Below are 20895 nucleotides of genomic sequence, written 5' to 3'. Positions count from 1 at the left end.
CGCATCAAAAACAACACGAAGTTTGGTGGTTTCCTTATCTTCCCTTATCACGGCGTGATGAGGGAGATAAAAGGAAAATGGATACTCAATATCCTCCTTACTTAAAATCGGTTTCATGTGTTTCTGATTCTGGTAGTCGACTATAACCTTCTCATATTCAGCGTGCAAGTCAGAATTCTTTTTAAACTTTCTTTCTAATACCTTAAATCTCTTCAAAGCAACTTCCTTGGAATTTCCGTACACACACTTTGGATCTGGCTCCTTAAATGGCAATCTCACTACGTAACGACCTTCTTCATTTCTTGTGGTAGTACTCTCATAAATTTCTTCACATCTGATTTCTTCCTTCGTAAGTTTCTTTCCTATTAAATCTGGTTCTCTTTCAATTTCCCAAAACTGTGTCAAAATATTATCTTCTCTTACCTGCAAATGTAAATTTACTACTCTAGGATTTGATTCTTCATTTTCTCCTACTCTTCCAGACAAGATCCAGCCAAGATGAGTATTCTGTGCAATAGGACCGTCATGTATGGGATGTTTCAAGAAACCACTCAACATTATTTGACTGAAAATATCTACTCCTAAAATAATATCTATCTTACCAGGTGAACCATATTTGGGATCTGCTAACGGTAGATTACTGAGCTCTGGCCAATCAAAAATGGAAACCTTACTCGACGGAAGAAAAGATGTTAAAGATGGCAACACAAATGCATTTACTGAAACAGAAAATTTATGATTATGTAGTGATTCTAACTCAAATGAAACAATGTGCTTAGATCTAAGTTTACCATCACCTACTCCAGTTATTAAACCATTTATTGGTGTGCGCTTAAGACATAAATATTGTACAGTACTTTCGGTAATAAAAGAGGCCTCAGAGCCTTGATCTATTAATATTCGCGCAGTTTGGACGCAGCCATTTGGGGATTTAATCCTAGCTAATGCTGTAGCTAATAGCACTTTGACCTGATGTTTATCTTTCGCAAAATGAGCTACTACTCTCTTATCATACTGGCGATTCTCATCTAAACTCGTCGGTTGGTGGCTAGTACTCGTACTTGGTTCCCCAGACACAGGGGGAGGATTTCTTTCTATATGCAGCAGGGTGTGGTGTCGTCTGCCACAACGCCGGCAACACGTCGACTGGTGACAGCTCCTCACGTTGTGGTTGGATGAGAAACAATTGAAGCAAAGTCTCTTGGCTTGAATAAACTCATATCTCTCTTCGGGAGACTTGCCTCCAAATTGTTTACATTGGTATAATAAATGAGCATCTGAACAGCATACGCAGACTTTACTATTTTCTTTGTAAGTATCCTTTTTATTATCTTGCATAATATGAAACGCCTTTTGTCTTGTTTGCTTAGGACTTATACTATTCTTCATGTTTGGTTTAGATTCACCTACTAGCATCTCTAATGTTCTAAATCTACTTTCCAGGAAGGTTACGAGCTCACTCCATTTTGGGATGCTGTCGGTTTGAGATCGGCCAGCCTCGGTCTCCCACTGGCGGCGGGACTCTAAATCTAATTTTGAGACTATTAAAAAATTAATGATCGCATCCCACGAAGACACATCAATATCTAAATTCTTTAGAGCCTTCAAACATGCCTCCGTGGTATCGATAAGATGTTTGATTGCTGTAGCCGACTCGCTAGACATAGACTTTTGACCGAACAAACGTTTTAGAATCTCATTGACATTGAATCTTTTGTTATTATACCTGCGCTTCAATCTGTCCCACGCCTCTTCATAATTTGTATCAGTAGTCGATAAGCTCCTTAATAAATTCTCAGGTTCGCCTTTTAAACTACATTTCAGGTAATGCAACTTCTGAACCTGGCTTAATGATGGATTTCTATCTATCAAAGAGACAAACATGTCGTGGAAGCTCTGCCATTCTTCATAATTACCCGAAAATGTGGGCAACTGTATTTGTGGGAGCTTCACCTCGCTGCCTGCGCAGGTGACGTTCGATGGACAGACTTTAGAAGAACCCGCTGAGCTGGAACCAAGATCAACTTTCATTTTTGATTTGTAACTAATATAAATTTCTTCTAGGTTTTCATAAATCTCTTCGGTAAAATAGGGGGTTTTTTCGCGTTCCCTTTTTGATGCAACTGATATAATATTCAAATGATTCTCGGTAAACTTCTTCCAACTTGCCTCCAAACATTCTAATTTTATTTCTATGTAAACGTTTGTCAGTCTCTCTTTTGGGGTCTTTTATAATTTGAAAAACTTTTATTTATTTGTTCATGTATCTCTACTTGCTGAGCAACGAATGGATCCATTTCTTCTATCTTTAATTTTATTCAAAATTTTTCTAAGTCCAAAGTGTATACAAATTTTTCTAAGTCCAGTGTTCATACAAATTTTAATCAAATTTTTCTAAGTCCCATATGCATACTAATTTTTATCAAATTTTTCTAAGTCCAAGATGCATACTAATTTTTATCGAATTTTTTCTAAGTCCAGTATTTAATCAAATTTTTCTAAGTTAATATTTCAGCTAATTTTTCTAAGTCCAAGTTATCACAACACTGAATTTTTACAAGTCTTTAATGTCCACTTAGTTCACTTTACTCACGGTTTTTACAAGTCCTTACTCCTTTATTCCCGGGTTTCGGCACCAGATGTCGCTGCGTACACTGTCACTAATTCACTATACTTGGATTCACTAATAAAACACCACTGCTGTTGTAAGGCATTTAATTAATCAACACACAGTAGTATACATGATATAACAAAAACAAAACACTAGCCAGTTATAAGATCGAACAATTCTAACGTGGCGCCATCTAGTTTGCGATAAAGAACTAAACGTAACAAAACGACGGTATTGAACAATTATTATGGCTGCTTTTTAATAATATCTAATATTAGAATAGATTAGATAATATAATATTAAAAACTGCAATTAGGATTTTATCAGACCTACAGAAAGAATCCATTTCTACTGAGGCTAATAAATATAATAATGCTTGTATGAGTACAGTTAATATAACTGAGTAGTTTTATGAATAATGATATTTTGATCAGGAACAAGGAAAATTCTAACGAACATGAAACATACTTAAATTCATTAAACGTAATACATACCCATTCCCATTTTCCTAGCTAGACCTGAGTTAAGAATGAAATGTCTTTAATGATATGTCTAGTATGTTCTAGCTTTATAACTACCGAAAATTGCAAAGTTGACATGTGTTGGTGAACATATTGATATTTTTTTACTTTATATTACAAAACGATTTTTATAAATTTTGGTGATGATGATGATGATGATGTTTACACAAACACATAAAGCCGGTGCTACACTCACCCCGCCAGCTGGTATCGCACAGGCAGCGGCCGGTGACGTGGTGGCAGCCGAGCGCACGCGCCGCACACGAGCACGCGAGCGAGCAGTTCGTGCCGTACGTGCCGGCCGGGCAGCGGGACGAGCAGCGCGGGCCCGTGTAGCCCGGCCCGCACACACACTCGCCTGGGGAATGTACACACAATTTAGGGCTGATTTTTCAATCCTTGGTTAAAACTTATTCATCGAATAACGTATTAAAACTACCATTTCAAAAATGTATTGTAATTATCCGTATTTGACAGTTTATAGGTGACATTTTAATATGTTCGTGTAATACTTTATTGGACGGATAAATTTTAACCAAGGATTGAAAAATCGGCTCTTAAAGATTTATTCGTTCGTAAATACACTCGCATTAATAAACACACAATTAAATATTTATTCGTTCGTGAACACACACCCATTCTAGTGACAAGTGGGAAAGTGGCAAATATGATGTTATTTAACACGTTTGATGTGGGTGAACGCACACGCATTATAATGGCGGGTGAGAATGCATTTTTTTAACACTCGCATGATGAATGACACAAGCAACATTTTTATACACAAAACAACTGATAAAAAAAGCAATATAATGAACACAAAGCATATATATTTTAATTTTTTTTATGTTTTTGTAAAATACCACAAAAAATAACTTACCGTTAACAGGATTACATGGTGCGTCATTTTCACAGTCGCAGGGTTGCCGACAGCCTAGTCCGTATGTCTTTCCATCACAGGGACGATCGCACTTTAAGCCGTCGTAACTATTAAAAAGAAAGAGAGAAAAATAATAGATTATATGTCGGCGCAACGACGTAATACTACTACCCTCAAACTACTAAACAATTATAACTAGCTAAAATTTACTTTGATCTTTTTAAATAAGCGGTTGATTAATGTAATGAAATAATTAGGGTGCACTCACACACATCAGTCACCGTCACGGCACGTCACCGGACAGGATTAAAAAAAAATATGTATCAATAGTTCTAGTATGACTCTGTTCCCACACGACAGTCGCCGGCACGAAATCTATCAGTGACGTCACCGGTCAGGCACGTCAAATAATCTTTCCATACATGTATCATACTTTTATCCCCACTCACCCGGTGCCGTCACGTCTCAGTTCAGTCAGCGTCGTGCTACCGTCAATTGCTACAGGTTCTCTAGCGTGACACACGTCTAATCACTGACTAACCTGATGTATGTGTTCAATGATTCAGTCAAACCGGCGACGTGACTGACGGACAACATGACGGTGACTGGTGTTTGTGGATACGTACACAAACCGTCACCGATCAGTCATCGGTGACTTGACGGTGACTGATGTGTGTGAGTGCACCCTTAAATTCACGAAATAATTAATGTTTGTTAAAAATGATAAAAATTCATTGTAAAAATTCGAGTGGCAGCACTCAAACTAATTCTTGTGAGTCATGGTTCACTTTAAATACGAGCGCCCGATGGCACAGAACACATTCACTCGCCGGCCGTCGGAGCGTTCGGAGCTCTCTATATAATATAATTTCGACGTGGATAAAAAGGGCAGTAAAATACCTACGGGCGTTCTACTTCGAGTATGAGCGCCTGCTCTGAAGGTGACGTCAGAATTGCTGACGTCACTCTTTTTTAAAAATAGCCTTTGGGCCCTTCTTCCGTCATATAGAAAAAATGTATTTAATCAGCTATTAAAATTGCATTTCATTCGTTATTCGAAATTCAATAACCTATAAGTAAGGGCCGACGCAGATATGGCAAAGCGAAACGCAGCGCATTTTTTATTTTGTCAAACTGTTATTGACATTGCCCTCATTGAAATAACATTCAAAAAAGCGAAGCGCGCTACTTTTCACGTGTGAGTCACACAGTTCTTTGGCATATTATGTAGTTAGATATAATTAAGTTACATATTATGTAAATTTATTGACATTATTTTAAAAGAGCAACTATGGAGTTTCTTGCCGATTCTTCTCCATAGATACTGCTTTCCGAATCGGTGGTAAATGTTAAAATACTATGTAATGACGATTCGAAAGTGCTACTAAATAGTAGTCTAATTGAATAAATGAATGTTTGAGTTTGAGTTTGAGTATCGATAGTTTTGAGCTATCGATAGTAGTAAATTGTGCAATAGTATTGTTCACGATTTCTTGGTATAATGGGTCAGTCAATGGGCTTATTGGATTACGAATTAACGAACTAAAAAAAATGGATTGTACAAAGCGCCAATAGATAACTTGAAAAGTATTATAACCAAACATCTAGTTCTCTGTCATCCACTATAATATTATTGATAAAGCAATACTATCGAGAAAAAGGTCACTATCGATGGGACGATATTATCGATAGTATCGACACTATCGATAGTATCGATAGTTCGTTCGATATTGAGCTTCGATAGTATCGACACTATCGATAGTATCGATAGTTCGTTCGATATTGAGCTTCGATAGTATCGATACTATCGATGGTATTGCTATGTGTCGATAGTATTTACGCTTATAGAACTATCGATACTATCGATAGTATCGACACTATCGATAGTATCGATAGTGCTATCGATACTATTGCTTTTCCCCAACTATCGATAGTTAATCGATAGACTATCGATAGTGGACTATCGAGCGGCAACACTACGTGTGACGCTTCGATGCTCCCCGAAATATACTGTTTTTTGATCTTGAATTTTATTTTAATGAAAACAATGTCGATTATAGTTTGAAAATCAAAAATGCGCTTCGCCATTCGCCACCTACGCGTAGCACCTACGCAGTACTACCATCACATATCACCTACGCGTAGCAAACCGCGCTATCACCTACGCGTAGCAAACCGCGCTAACACCTACGCGTAGCACCCACGCGGTACCACCATCACATGTCACCTACGCATAGCACTCTTGCGTAGCACACACCATAGCACCTACACGTAGCACCAACGCGTAGCACATCGCGGTAGCATAGACTATCTATCTACGCGTAGCACCTACACATATCACCTACGCGTATCACCTACGCGTATCACCTACGCGTAGCACACTGCACTAGCACCTACGAGTAGCACCTACACGGTACCACCATCACATGTCACCTACGCGTAGCACTCTTGCGTAGCACACACCGTAGCACCTACACGTAGCACCAACGCGTAGCACATCGCGGTAGCATAGACTATCTATCTACGCGTAGCACCTACACATATCACCTACGCGTATCACCTACGCGTAGCACACTGCACTAGCACCTACACGGTACCACCACAGTATTACCATTATTTCCTACAGTAAGGAATCGCCTTTGATGTCGCGCAATGCCGCCGCCAGCGTAGGTACTTACGCTGCCACACGAAAATACGCTAGGGTTGCAACAAATGGGAAATAAAACAATTGTGATTATTAATATTATGATGAAATCTTTATTCATATGTACATTCAAAATAATTGCGATTATTAAATCTGATGTAATTATTTGTTCATAAATATATAATTACAGATATTGCACTGCTAAATATTATTTACGTGGACACTTTATTTTTGGATGTTCTTAATTGTATGTTATAACATTTAACTAAGTAATGCATTCGCATTGGGATGTACAATCTGATAAGAAAATAATGAGGACAACATATATATACATAGCTTTGATTTTAATTCAACAGATAAAATTAATACAATCTTTCTGAAATATTGTTTCCTTCTGGGATTTCAATGTAGATTTACATCCGTAAACCGAACAGTTTGTGCGCGCCATAATAGAATATGTAAGTACCTATGTATAATAAAATTATTACACAAAAAATACGACTGCGTCATCCTTTCGCGCTAGGTAAAGCAAACTAAGCGTGTTTGCTTTACGCGGCCCGCGTCGCCCGACCCCCGCCAGTTCCCCTCCGTTTCTCTGCACAAGTACATTCGTCGCACTACTGTAGGAAATAATGGTAATACTGTGGTACCACCATCACATGTCACCTACGCGTAGCACTCTTGCGTAGCACACACCGTAGCACCTACACGTAGCACCAACGCGTAGCACATCGCGGTAGCATAGACTATCTATCTACGCGTAGCACCTACACATATCACCTACGCGTATCACAGCACACGCGTAGCACACTCACCCGGGCGGACACCTGCACTCGCCGGTCTCGTGCGAGCACGTGGCGTTGTTGCGGCAGTCGCACGCGTCCGCGCAGTTGTCGCCGTACAGCGGCTGCGGGCACGCCTCCGAGCAGTGCACGCCGCGGTAGCCCGGCGCACACAGACATGAACCTATATGAATAATAATGGTTTTTTTTTTACAAAAAAAATAGAGAAAAATATGTTTTTAGCGGTATTTTACCGTATATAATATTTATACTCAAATTATTAGCTTTGTCGGAATATAATCACGGGTAAGCACTCTCATCGTCTGTTTAAATACCTTAAGAGACTTTTTAAGTAGCCTTTTACCCTGTATTCAACACAAATATGAACACCAACAACAGCTGCATCTGTGGTAATAGCTCACCAAGCGACTTGCTCTGTACACAAAAAAAAACGTGCAGAGCACACGTGTCAAGTGAAACTTTTTTTTGGCAAGTTTCAAAGATACCAAAATCATCGCTTTGCTCCATGACGTAACAGTATAGCCATGGCTCGACCTTGACCACTCAACGTGCCTAAACAAGTTTCACTTTAAAAACTAGCTTACCGCCCGCGGCTTCGCCCGCTTTGTCTAAAACCTATTAATAAAACCTTCCTCTTGAATCACTCTATTTATAAAAAAAAAAATCAAAATCCGTTGCGTAGTTTTAAAGATTTAAGCATACAAAGGGACATAGGGACAGAGAAAGCGACTTTGTTTTATACTATGTGTGTAAAACTCACCGTTAACAGGCGAGCAGTGCGCGCTATTCTCACAGCGGCACACGCCGCGACAGCCCCGGCCGTACGTGAGCAGCGGGCACTGGCGGTCGCACGCCTCGCCCGCCCACCCCGCTGCGCACAAGCACGCGCCCGTCCACGGGTCGCATCTGTCGAGTGAGCGAGTTAGTGAGTGAGCGAGTGAGTGGGTGAGTAAATGGACAGAAAAAAAAATTGTTGTCTGTAAAGTCGGTTTACTGACGATAGTTGAACGTGACAACGTCCGATTGTGCTTCTTTGTCGCTCGTTCCGCGATCTCGCTCGCACTTTAAGCCTTACATGGAACGCCTCAGATGAGTCAGAGCGAGGTAACGCCGCATGAGTCATGTTTTTTCGTGCGTGCAGCCGGCTTTATCGAATTATAAGACGTTGTCACGTCAAAACAATAGAATTGGTATAACCTCCTTGTCTTAGTCGCACATGACACAGCAAGTAATATTTAAATTTTTAAGTAACGTCAAACCATAGTGTACAGACACTCACAGATAAAGTAATAATAGCTAAATAAAGAAAGTTTCACATGAGTACTTCGTTTACATGAATAAAAAAAAAACATTCATTTGTAAAACATTTTGATACTATTGAAATATAAATAAAAAATTCTATGAATTGTCAGTTGAATGAGTGGACGTAAACAAGTAACAAGTGATCGAATGTAAATAGTCAATGAGTGGATGAATGAATGAGTGAGTGAATGAATGAGTAAATGAATGAGTGGATGAATGTATGAGTGAATGTATGAGTGAATGAATGGATGAGTGAATGGATGAGTGAATGAATGAGTGAACGACTGAACGAGCGAACGTACGATCAATATACTCACAACTCCGTAGTATGCGGGTTACAATCGCACTCCCTATCACACCGTGGCCCCCACAGCCCATCGGGACAAGCGCGCCGCTCGCACGTGGGCCCCGCCCAGCCGGGCCGGCACGCGCACGCGCCGTCGCGCGGCTCGCACGCGCCGCCGTGCTGGCACGTGCACTTGCCCGCGCAGTCCGGGCCATACGTGCCCACAGGGCAGATGTCTAGGCACTGAGTGAAATAAGGTTAATGTATAAATTATACGTAATAGTATGTAAATTAAATTGTTAATTTTAATATTGCCTACCTGCTAATAAAGAGTTTTATTATTATTATGTATCTCACTTCCATAATACTCGGGTAACATCATAAGGAAGGTACCCGGTCCTTTGGAAGGCTTACGTGGGGTCACGGATCCAACACGCAGAGGCCCTTTCGAGAACTTTACTGTGTTGTGGGACACCAGCCGCAGCCTGCCCATGACTGCACTATAGAGATACAGCCCTAGGCAGTCCGCGGCCGATGTAGGACTATTGCAAGGTAAGGAAACAAAATAAACTGGGCTATGGAATGGAATGTTAATGGACCGGTAATAAGGATTATGGAAGACTATGGCACCTGCCTTTCTACTTAAATATAGTAAAAAATTGTTGGCAGGTGGTGATTATTATTATTATTTTTATTAGATAATAATAAGATGCCGCTTATGCCGGCCTTGTCCGGTATAACACAGAGTAAACATAAGCTTATCGGTAAAATGTAACGAAATAAATAAAGATTATTTTACTCGGTAAAAGTATAATTTGCTATTTGCTAATGGTAAAAAGGATTTTCAATTGAGTAAAATCATAAAGGGGAATCAAAAAAATCATTCTTCTTTATAATATCATATTGACTTTGTAATACGATTCAAAAGCAATTCTAAAAGAAGTCTTCTTCTTGAACAATATGAGGGTCTGGAAATGTAGAGTGAACGGGTACCTTCTAGGGAAGCGCATACGTTCTTAGACCTCAGCTTAACATCAGGCGAGAGTGTGACAAGCGCTTCCCTATTCTCAATTAAAAAAATCTATGTAGCACATAAACATTTTTGAATGTTTTTAATTTTTTAATACATGATATGGTATGTGGTATGGCATATAGCATGTATCACTAACACTATCTCCTATACCCGGCGCGGCCTAAGATGATCCCTATGACACTGACAGTTATTCTCAAGAGACAAACTTGTAATGGCGTCACCATTAAATTAGAAACGTATTGGAGGCGTCTAAAAATGGCATTTATTAATTTTTACGTAGCTTTATGCCATTACAATGATATTCCGTTGGAATTATAACAATTCTTAACATTTACGAGAAATTATATCAATCTGACTTTACGTTTACGTCCTTCAAAACTTACATCGTTGGCATTTATCGACTAGTGCGGAAAGTATCGATAAACAAATTTCGATAATGGAAACGAGTTCACATTTTTTCCATGCTTAAGCTATAGTTCATTCTCTATTGAATGGAACAGAAGATCGCAGCATAATTAATTAATTAATTACCGTTCGCGTTAATTTACTTACCTATGATAATATAAGTTTTTTAGAAAAATTAAATGGGGGATTCCATTTTCATGATAAAATAATATACACTGTGTTAAACGGGTTAAAGATTACGAGAAAATGATAAGGTGCATTTTTATGTTTTGGAAAACTTTCGTTTTACTTACCGTTTCGTTTACATAATAGACGTTAAAAATTCATTTTATAATATTTGTAAAAACATGTTTACCGACGTGGCTGAATGCAAACCACGCCTTAGCCTATAAAATAGTAAAGTATCGACACGATCCATCATACGAGCAATCACTAAGACGAACTGTCATAGGGATCATCTTAAGCTTTGGTCTGGTGATCATGACGCACACCGCTGAGGTATGCGCCCCAACGCAGCGTCACGACGCAGCATTTACCGTCCCTGCGGAGAGGTGGTCAGTTGATTTTGCCGCAGCTACCAAGGTAGACGTGAACATGAACAATTTTGCTGTAATTATCAAACTTTTATGTTTTTTGTCTTTATTTTTATATAAAGAAGGATAGCTGCGAACTAATTCTATTAAATTATCTTCGACAAAATTCATATTGTCGCATTCATATATGCCGTGACGCATACCCCGCACACCGCAGTGTTCAATCGAGAATGACGCCGCGCTGTGCGGGAGTACACCTCCCCACTCACCGCGCTTGCCCTTCGCCGCGGACGCATACTGCGACGGAACAAGAGAACATTGTCGACGTTTTTCATATGATTGAGTGTCCGGCATCGCAAACCGTATACCTCAGCGTTGTGCGTCATGATCACCAGACCAAAGCTTTAGGCCGCGCCGGGTATAGCTATAATATTAAATCTATTTCAATACCTTATCCCCAGTAAAGCCCGCTTCACACTGACAGTGTCCCGTCACGTGGTGGCAACTCGCACCGTTCGCACACTCGCAAGTACGTGCACAGTTTTGACCCCATACACCGGAGGGGCAACTGAAAAATGAATAATGATAATTCTTTAGTGTTTTATTGAAACTATGAAATTCTAATAAAAGGTTACATTGTGCGGGCACAATAGATTGCATTTATAACTCATATACACGTTGAAGTGTATTTTTATTCGATGTGTTATTGAAACGAATTATTACAAAACATGTCACGCGAATTTATACCTAAATAGTAGTGGCTTACGGTTTCATTTGCATTTATCAATTTGAGGAGAAATACTATACAAATGTATATTTAAATAAAAAAATAGTTTGTGAGTTTTTCACATTAAAAAGAGTGACCTTAAAATCTGCGTGTGCTTGAAAAATAACGTGATAATAGTTTAGAGTGACCATAATTTACGTATTTTCGAAAAATATAAAATATTATCTTTTCTATACTCACGTGTTCGCACACACTTCGCCAGTCCAACCGGGTGTACATTCACACTCGCCCGTCACAAAGTTACACACTCCGTTGTTTTGGCATTTACATCTCTCGGGACAGGGCTGATCCTTTGGACATTGTTCGTCACATCTGAAAAGGGATGGGAATAAAAAGATTTATTTATAAATTAAGTTAAATAAAATTATCGCGATTGTCAATAGCTCTTTATAATAAAATCATAAAAACTGATGCATACAAACAAAATTTTTAAATTCTAAATTGATGTTGATGTAAAAAATCAATTAAAAAAGCGCTTTAGATGTCTATTGTTACTTATATTTTTAATTTTTGTCAATTTAAGTGTACTATAAACAAGCAGACACAAGATTTTAATTAAGTTTGATAGTTAGAGACAAAGACTTGATTTCAAGTCTACTTAACATAAATATTTATCTTAATAACTCAGGCCCCGGAATCACAGACATAATAGAAAATCTATTGTGTCGTGGACCGATCGGGCCGTTCGGGGCTCAATGGGTTAAGTCGTTATCAATACTTACAAGGCGCCCGTGAACCCCGGCTGACAGTCACACCGTCCGCTCGCCGCGTCACACGTCCCGTTCACACACTGGCACTGTTGCCGACACGCGTCCCCAAACGTCCCCTTTTCACAGGGCCGCTCACACGCATCCCCCCTCCAACCGGCTGCGCACGCACATTCGCCGGTCAGCGGCTCGCAAGTACCCCCGTTCATACAGCGGCATTCGTTGTGACAGTTCCTGCCCCATTTGCCCGCGGGACACGCTGCAACGACCAAAGAAAGTCTTAACTATTTTATCAAGGACACTTTTACGATTGGTCAATATATAAATTATAGTCAAGCGTGCTCGTCCCAGCCGTGTTCATGCACGGTGACCATTCTCGTAGCGTGCTACGGTACACGCACTTACCCGTGACCAATCTCGTAGCGTGCTACGGTACACGCACTTGACGCCGACCAATAACGTAGCGTGCTACGGTACACGCACTTACCGGTGACCAATCTCGTAGCGTGCTACGGTACACGCACTTACCGGTGACCAATCTCGTAGCGTGCTACTATAAGGTCGCTGTCGACCTTATATTATAAATCCTACTTTTTCTGTAAATCGTTTTCTTCTAATAAGTATAGAAATAGAACTGTGATAAATATAAATTATTTATCACAGTTCTAAATATAAATTATTTTATTTTATTTTATTCATAAAAGGTACCTTACAGCTGTTGATAAGATAAATTATACTAATTAGTAATCTTATATATAAAAATGAATCGCAAAATGTGTTGGTAAGCGCATAACTCGAGAACGGCTGAACCGATTTCGATAATTCTTTTTTTATTATATTCCTTGAAGTACGAGGATGGTTATTAGGTATGTAAAGAAAACGTAAATATGTACCACGGGCGAAGCCGGGGCGGACCGCTAGTTACATATAAAAACGCCAATTACAAGGCTCACCGATAATAGTAAAATTGTGTGACAAAAAAACGGCAAAATACAAAGGTACAATTATTATTTATTACCAATTCTATGCAAAATCTCACCTCAATAAAACATGAACATTCATTTATCGTGTTTATTGTTAGCCCATTAACGGTCAGCGTGTAAAACGGTCAGTAATTAAAAGATTCCATATGCATACTACAACAATACAATTTCAATCGCACTGTTTGAAATAAAACTATTTAATAAATACATGATAAAATTTTAAGTAATTAATTGCTTTATAAATCAGACATTCATAAATAATATTACGATTTACGAATGAACTTAGCTAGCCGTATTCATGATAAAAAGTTGCAGAGTGGACAACGCACGTAGAAATATTCCAGCCTGAGGAGTGTCAACATTTTTTACCGTCGTGAATACGAGGTTAAATGTGTAATTGGCACACTGCCCCACGCACGCATACGCATCACGAAATACGCATTCACGCGCTACGCAGTGAATGCTTATGCGTATTCGAACTTGCTTGTTCCATCCGTTCTTGTTTCTAGTATCTATTTGTCTTGAAAACGCGCGTTCATGCAGATGATAATTGCAAACGCATTCGCGCTTTTCGCTGCGTGGTGCATGTCAGTATGCTAGGCCTTAGGAAAGAGCAGCAAAACAGTAGTACCTAATAAAACAGTTGTATCAAAGTAGTTAGACCGCCTCCTTGGTACAGTGGTTGACGCGTGAGCGTAGAACCGAGGGGTCCTGGGTTCGATTCCCGGTGGAGACGAAGAAAAAAAAATGTCTCGGTCTGGCAGGACACAGAAGGCTGATCACCTACTTGTCCCTAAAGAAAATCGATCAGTGAAACAGATGTATAATGCATCTGCCCCTTACCCCACTTGGGGACATGGGACTTCACTTTTTATCAAAGTATGTAGTAGTAGAAGTATTTGTATTGTAGTCTATATTGGTATGTCATGAATAGATAAGGAACCGGTTTATGTAGGCACATCTTTTGTCTTTCTTGCAAATAACAAACGGTGTTTATGCGACTGTGAGCTTTGCTACAAACCTCGAAAGGTTTTGCATCGCATAATTGTGTTTTAAGTAAATAAATGTGAAATTTTATTTTCTAAATAAATAAATAATAAGCAACTCACAGATATCACACGCGGGTCCCCCGTACCCGTGCTCGCACGCACACGTGTCCGGCGCGACGCACTTGCCGCGTACGCACGGCTCCGTGCACACCGGCACGCATTGCTCCCCGCGAGCGTCTGGCGCGTAGCCCTGATTTATTTATTTTATTTTATTTATTTGGTCAACCAACATTTGTTTACAGTGATTCTTACAATATAAATATTACATGCAACAAATGCTGATGTTATAATATTATGATAGTAGTAAATATAGACAGGTAAAATAAACAAACGATTAGAAACGATAGTATAGAATTCGACGTTTGTGAGGATTGCATATGTAACAAGCACCAAGCCATCGTTCACGCACTTACGCAGTTAATCGAATTTGTATGAAATTACAAAAAAACGTACGTAAAATACGTATCTACTACATGACCACGTACCTTACAACACTCCTCCACCGGCCGCTGCTTCACCAGGGTCTGTGTCTTGTACACTTGCCGGAATTTGACCTTGTACTTGCTACATCGGGGTGGAACACTGAGACACCACGCGTACTCCTTCACTTGGTACGGCTGCTGTTCTGACACTCGGATCGTTGTTGTGTATCTGGAATGTATGTTGATATAATTAATATTTTTAACAAAAAAACAAAACTTTATACATATTACTGAACTAGATCAAATTAAAATGGGACCAAAAAAACTATGTTCAAAATTGGTTAACCCGATCGAAAGTTCTTAGGTAACAAACTAAAAAAAAATCTATGGAATTGAGAAGAATAATTGTAGTCGTTTAAGGGCCGATTTTTCAATGCCCAGATAAACAGCTAGATAGACTTTATTCTTCAGTTAACAAAATATTCAATTTTTCAATAGACGAATAGGACTTATCTATCCAATAACTACGTTATTTGAGGAATAAATCTATTTGCCGCTCCAACGGCCAGATAGCGCGCTATTCGACTGTTAGGCGTTTGAGTTGACAACTGACGCGTCAAATTTGAGATATTTTCGTATGTCATAACATAGAGCGTAGAATTATTAACAATTAAACCTCTTTCTATATAATTATTATCAATTAAAATCATATTGAAATTGGTGTTTTTGATAGTATTGATGACCATGCCATTGAAAATTTGCCGAACGCTGCCTTTAAGTATGTCGTTTCCATCGTAAAATATATAAATTGAAATACAAATTTAACCAAACTCTTTACTCGAATCAAAACAACAATCAACAATCATAGAAGACAAGTGCACTCCTGACGTGAGTCATAATGACGGTTGTTGACAAATTGCAAGATTTGACTCTATCCCGCTCTAACTTGACTAATTTAATATGTTTGTTTCGCCACTCCGAGAGCAGTGCTGCCAATATGGAAATATTTGGTCAGATAGTTATTCATCAAATAAATCACGATTGAAAAATAGGCGAGCCGTAATGAGTTGGATAAATAATTGAATAAATCTATTCGATGGGTATTTATTAGACTGTTTATCTCGCGATTGAAAAATCGGCCCTTATAAAGTATACATACAACTTGTCTTACTAACTAGTGGGTTTCATCGTTGTATTTCTTTTTTCGTTTCAAAATTTTGGATCCTGGTCTAAACTTTCCAGGGGTCAAAGTGTTCGAAGATAAAAAAGGTATTTTTCCCTATATCACATTAATCAAATGAAATTGAATTGAGCAATCTGATTACAGGAAGTCGATGTGTCCGCAGACATTTGGTCATCGTATTTATTTATTAGCTGTGCCCCGCGGTTTTACCCGCGTTGCTGCGTGCAGCGTGATGATATGATGATATACCTCTATAGCCTATAGGCTATTAGGCATATATCCTCGATAAATGGGCTATCGAACACCGAATTTGAAATAATTTTTCAAATCGGGCCAGTAGTTCCTGAGATTACCGCGTTCAAACAAACAAACAAACTCTACAGCTTTATAATATTAGTATAAAATATTTACTAGCTTCAAATAAGTGATACCACAGATTATAACAGTACAGTTACTACGGTGATAGTTATGCTATAGCTTCTGACTACAGCATTGCTCGCGTGGTAGACGGACAAAAATAACACGTCAAAGAAAACGCGAATATCAAACATTCGTGATTATAATTTATAAGAAAATAATAATAGGAAATCTGTACTCGTAGTACCTACCTACTAACAATTACTCAACATTGAACTACTTAGTAATCATTTGTCAAGCAGAGTAAAAAACGCATGATTCATCCTGTTATTTCTTAACAATAAGATAAGACAAAGCACTTGTCTCTCATATTAACTGCTATTTAAGTTTACAGAAGCTGTAACAGGAACTAAGTGATAACAACATTATAATATTCTAAGAAATCGTCGCGTGAAACATTATATGCGTATACTAATCCTTAATGAGGACATATAAACTGACGTCGTTGTTAATATATAACAAGTAGTATAATAGCTTTAACTTACATGGTACATGGATTATCTACAGATCATCCAGACTATAATGTAACTATTGCACGCCTCATAAGCGAAGCGTTGAGGTGGGTACTACTGTCACTTCGCGCAAAACATCTGATTTTTCAAACTTAAAATGTCTTTATGTATCATACATTGCACTTGTAAGATAATACATACACACACATATTAAGAAAAAACACTATTTTTAACGTTCATGATATTTTTGATGTCATTTTTGTTATTTAAACTAGTTAAAAAACAGTTTAAAAAAGTTCTGTCTTGGACGTCCGTGTGTCTGTATGTGCGGATCCTTTTTCTTGTTAACACGATAGCGACCGAAATACTTTACTAATCGAGTCTTTTTTTTTCTCTTACGCTTGAGTATGCTCAGGAATAGAACCCTTTCATTTTTCAGGGTCTGATTCGATGTGGTTTAATTGTTATTAAATAAACAAAAATAATAATTAATAAATATTTAAAAAAAAAATTATGAGGCGTGCACTTTTGGATTTTCCAAATTATTTAATTGTAGTTTATGTATAAAATAGCTAAACTATTTTTAACCGACTTCAAAAAAAGGTTCTCAATTCGGCAGGTACATCTTTTTACACGCTTTATATTAGCTTCACCTGTACGTTTGTATGTTTGTAACCGACTTCTTTGGGCGCGATTTTGACCCACTTTAAACGGCCAGATTTCGTTCAAACTTTGTTGATTTATTGAGGACCAATGACAATACAATAATTTGATAAAATTATTCCATTTTTTAGTTCGGTTTCTATAAAAAGCGTGTTTTTTAGTTTTTTTAAACTATGTATTATTATTTTAGAATTCACTTCGATCGACAAATACATAGAAAACTTTAACTTATCTGTCAATATATATTGTAAGATAGTATCGATGATTTACTATGGTAGATCATCGAATGAGTAGGCTAGTATAGGAAATGGGAAGTAGGATATAATTTATATCAAGGAGTTGGGGGGCATTGGCGGATGTCGGAACTAGGAATAATTGCAAACAAGGCTTGTAAATACAGTCTCGTTGTATTGTAACATAGTCTGATTAACAATTATTATTGTAAAATAATTAGGTAACTAATTTTCTGAAAATCATAATGCGAAAACCTCGAGGTTCCTAATTCCCTTTATGCATTATTTATATAATTAATGATGAAACAAAAACATATATTCACCCAAGTGTTACAAATGACAATCAATTTTATTGACAAAAATAGCTGAAGTGTTTTTTACAAGCCTTTTTTTAATACAGTGTCACTGTATTAAAAAAAGTCTTTAGTTATTAGTCTTTAGTTATTAGTTACAAAATGGTTACAAAGCATCGTGTGTGATTATTGACAAACCACACACCGCTTATCGTTATTCACAGAAATTGTTACCAGCAAGATAAATAACTGTACATGGAAATATATACTGTAACCTTATAAAGTGTATGTTTTTTACAATGTCATGTCCAACTTTACGAAACAATTCATCAAAAACAGTCCAACCATATCAATATGAAAACGGAGCATTCGTTAATACATATTTCCATATTCAGAATAGAAGCAAAAATCATATTTCGTGTTATGTAATGGCCAATGGGCAGCGTTAGGCGCGAAGAGGCAATCACGATAGTATAGACTTATAGAGAACCTAAATGTCTATTAACGGTCGTCATTGTAGATGTTAATTCATAATAGTAATGGCCCCAAACATCTACGATCATTTGTTGGGCCAACGCTGCCCATTGTGACGAGGGCACATAAGGTATTCGCCAAAACTTTATTATTTATTATTTATTTACTCTTTATTGTACAACAAATTACAATGAAAGTACATAAAACAAAACAATTTAAAATGTACAAACGGCGGCCTTATGGCTCAAAGCCATCTCTGCCAGGCAACCTTCAGGCAAAGGACAAATTAAGGTAGCCAATTAGCAATAATAACGTTAAAATGAATTAAAACGAAGCATAATACATAAAACACTATATGTATATAACTACAATATAATATATACATATACAGTATACATAAACATACTAAACATATATTATACTAAATATATTATTCATACATACTTATTGAATATATTACATACATAATTACATAAACATAATATACATAGACAGTACTTATATAGATAGATAGTAGTCTTTCAGCATCTTTTTAAACGATCGTAACGTCTGGGCGCGTCGAATCGTTTCCGGAAGGGCATTCCATAAGCGGATTGCCGATACCGTAAACGATGTACCGTATAATTTAGTGCCATGCACAGGGAAACGAAGAAGAAAGTTATCAGAGGAGCGGAGTGAGTAGGAGTCAGAAGCAAGATAGTGGAAATTGGATTTTAGGTAGCTAGGAGTACAGGGATTAAAAAGGATGGAATATAGAAGATGGAGAGTGTGAGCATTCCGACGCAGTCGGATAGGTAACCACTTGAGTTTCTTGCGAAACTCAGACACATGGTCAAATTTGCGAAGACCAAATATAAACCTGATGCAAAAATTTTGCAATCGCTCAAGTTTATTGAGCTGATCTTCGCTGAGGTTCGTGTAGCAAGAGTCCGCGTAGTCTAAGAGGGGAAGGAGAAGGGATTGAGCTAGCATAACTTTGGTGGGTATAGGCAAGAAATGACTTAACCGCTTTAAAGAGCTAGCTGCTCCAAATACTCTTTTGCTGACAGTTTTGACTTGTGGCACCCAAGAAAGAACCTCATCGAAAGTTATACCAAGATTTTTTACATTCGAACTATAAGGTATGACAATTCCATCCAATTGCACGGGGGGTAAATCGGCGCAGCTAATTTTTGAGCGAAGATGTGGGCTTCCAATTATAATAACTTGGCTTTTGTTAGGGTTGATCTGTAGGCCAAAAAGTGTACTCCACTTACTTATGGAAGCTAAATCAGCGTTTGTCACTCTTATAGCCTCCGGTAGAGACCCTGCATCTGAATGGGTGTAAATTTGAAGATCATCTGCATACATATGGTAGAGAGACGTTATATGAGGAGTCAAGGAGTTTATAAAAATGGCAAAGAGAAGTGGAGACAACACGCCACCCTGAGGTACTCCAGCAACAATATTACACCACGATGAAAATTGATCATCATACATAATACGCTGCCGTCGACCAGTCAGGTAACTACGAAACCAATCAATTGCCGCAGGAGAGATATTAATAGACTTTAGCAGACTCAGCAGGATTTCAAAGTCAACGGAGTTAAAGGCATGACTGAAGTCCAACAAAGTTAATACGGTGAGCTGCTGCTTGTCCATACTTAAGCGAATATCGTCGGCGACTTTGACTAAGGCAGTTACCGTGCTATGACCAGGACGGAAGCCGGATTGGTAAGGGCTAAGGATATTGTTACTGTACAAGAACTGGCTTAACTGTTTATGAATTAAGCGTTCCAGTACTTTGGACAGAAAGGGTAGAGGTAAATGTAAGATGGAAATGGGACGATACTCATTGAAGGATGTCGGATTATTCTTTTTAGGTAAAGGGATAACATGAGCATCTTTCCAAATGGTAGGGAAGCTGTGGGATGAAATTGAAAAGTTCAGGATGTGAGTAATGATTGGAACGATGATATCAAGGATAGGAATGATCATATCACGGCAAATGGAGTCGGTGCCAACGGCCTTCGAAGATATAGACAAGATAATCTTCTTAACATCAGCTACGGCGAATTGAGTGAAAGTAAACGGGGGATAGTTAGGAGTTGGAAGACTAGAAATATGATTTATACTTATTTGATTATTGAAATTAGGAATTGAATTATACGAACAAAAGAAGCTATTAAGGTTATTAACGTTAAGGTCGGATGGTAGCTGATGACTATTATTTTTCCC

The 20895-nt window shown here is 38.2% G+C and overlaps 2 protein-coding genes across 2 annotated transcripts in view; one reads left to right on the top strand and one right to left on the bottom strand.

The window, feature by feature from the left end:
* Window positions 1–20895, top strand: part of Gpdh1 (Glycerol-3-phosphate dehydrogenase 1) — a 362977-nt gene that overhangs the window by 199687 nt on the left and 142395 nt on the right. The window lies entirely within an intron of this gene.
* Window positions 1–20895, bottom strand: part of drpr (multiple EGF like domains draper) — a 61351-nt gene that overhangs the window by 15183 nt on the left and 25273 nt on the right. Inside the window, exons 3-12 of the mRNA XM_089700274.1 lie at window positions 15027–15192; window positions 14602–14731; window positions 12525–12768; window positions 11983–12114; window positions 11466–11583; window positions 9076–9287; window positions 8217–8362; window positions 7469–7619; window positions 4010–4116; window positions 3329–3490 (exon numbers count right to left, since the gene is read on the bottom strand). Of these exons, the coding sequence (XP_089556400.1) occupies window positions 3329–3490; window positions 4010–4116; window positions 7469–7619; window positions 8217–8362; window positions 9076–9287; window positions 11466–11583; window positions 11983–12114; window positions 12525–12768; window positions 14602–14731; window positions 15027–15192 (1568 nt within the window). The remainder of the gene's footprint in view (window positions 1–3328; window positions 3491–4009; window positions 4117–7468; window positions 7620–8216; window positions 8363–9075; window positions 9288–11465; window positions 11584–11982; window positions 12115–12524; window positions 12769–14601; window positions 14732–15026; window positions 15193–20895) is intronic.

Source organism: Colias philodice, chromosome 10, assembly GCF_061535455.1.
Source record: "Colias philodice isolate Cphi_HAF_F1 chromosome 10, ilColPhil1 Martin Lab GWU primary, whole genome shotgun sequence".
Taxonomy (NCBI): Eukaryota; Metazoa; Arthropoda; class Insecta; order Lepidoptera; family Pieridae; genus Colias; species Colias philodice.
The sequence above is the reverse complement of the archived record's forward strand: the minus strand, read 5'-3'. Positions and strand labels throughout refer to the sequence as shown.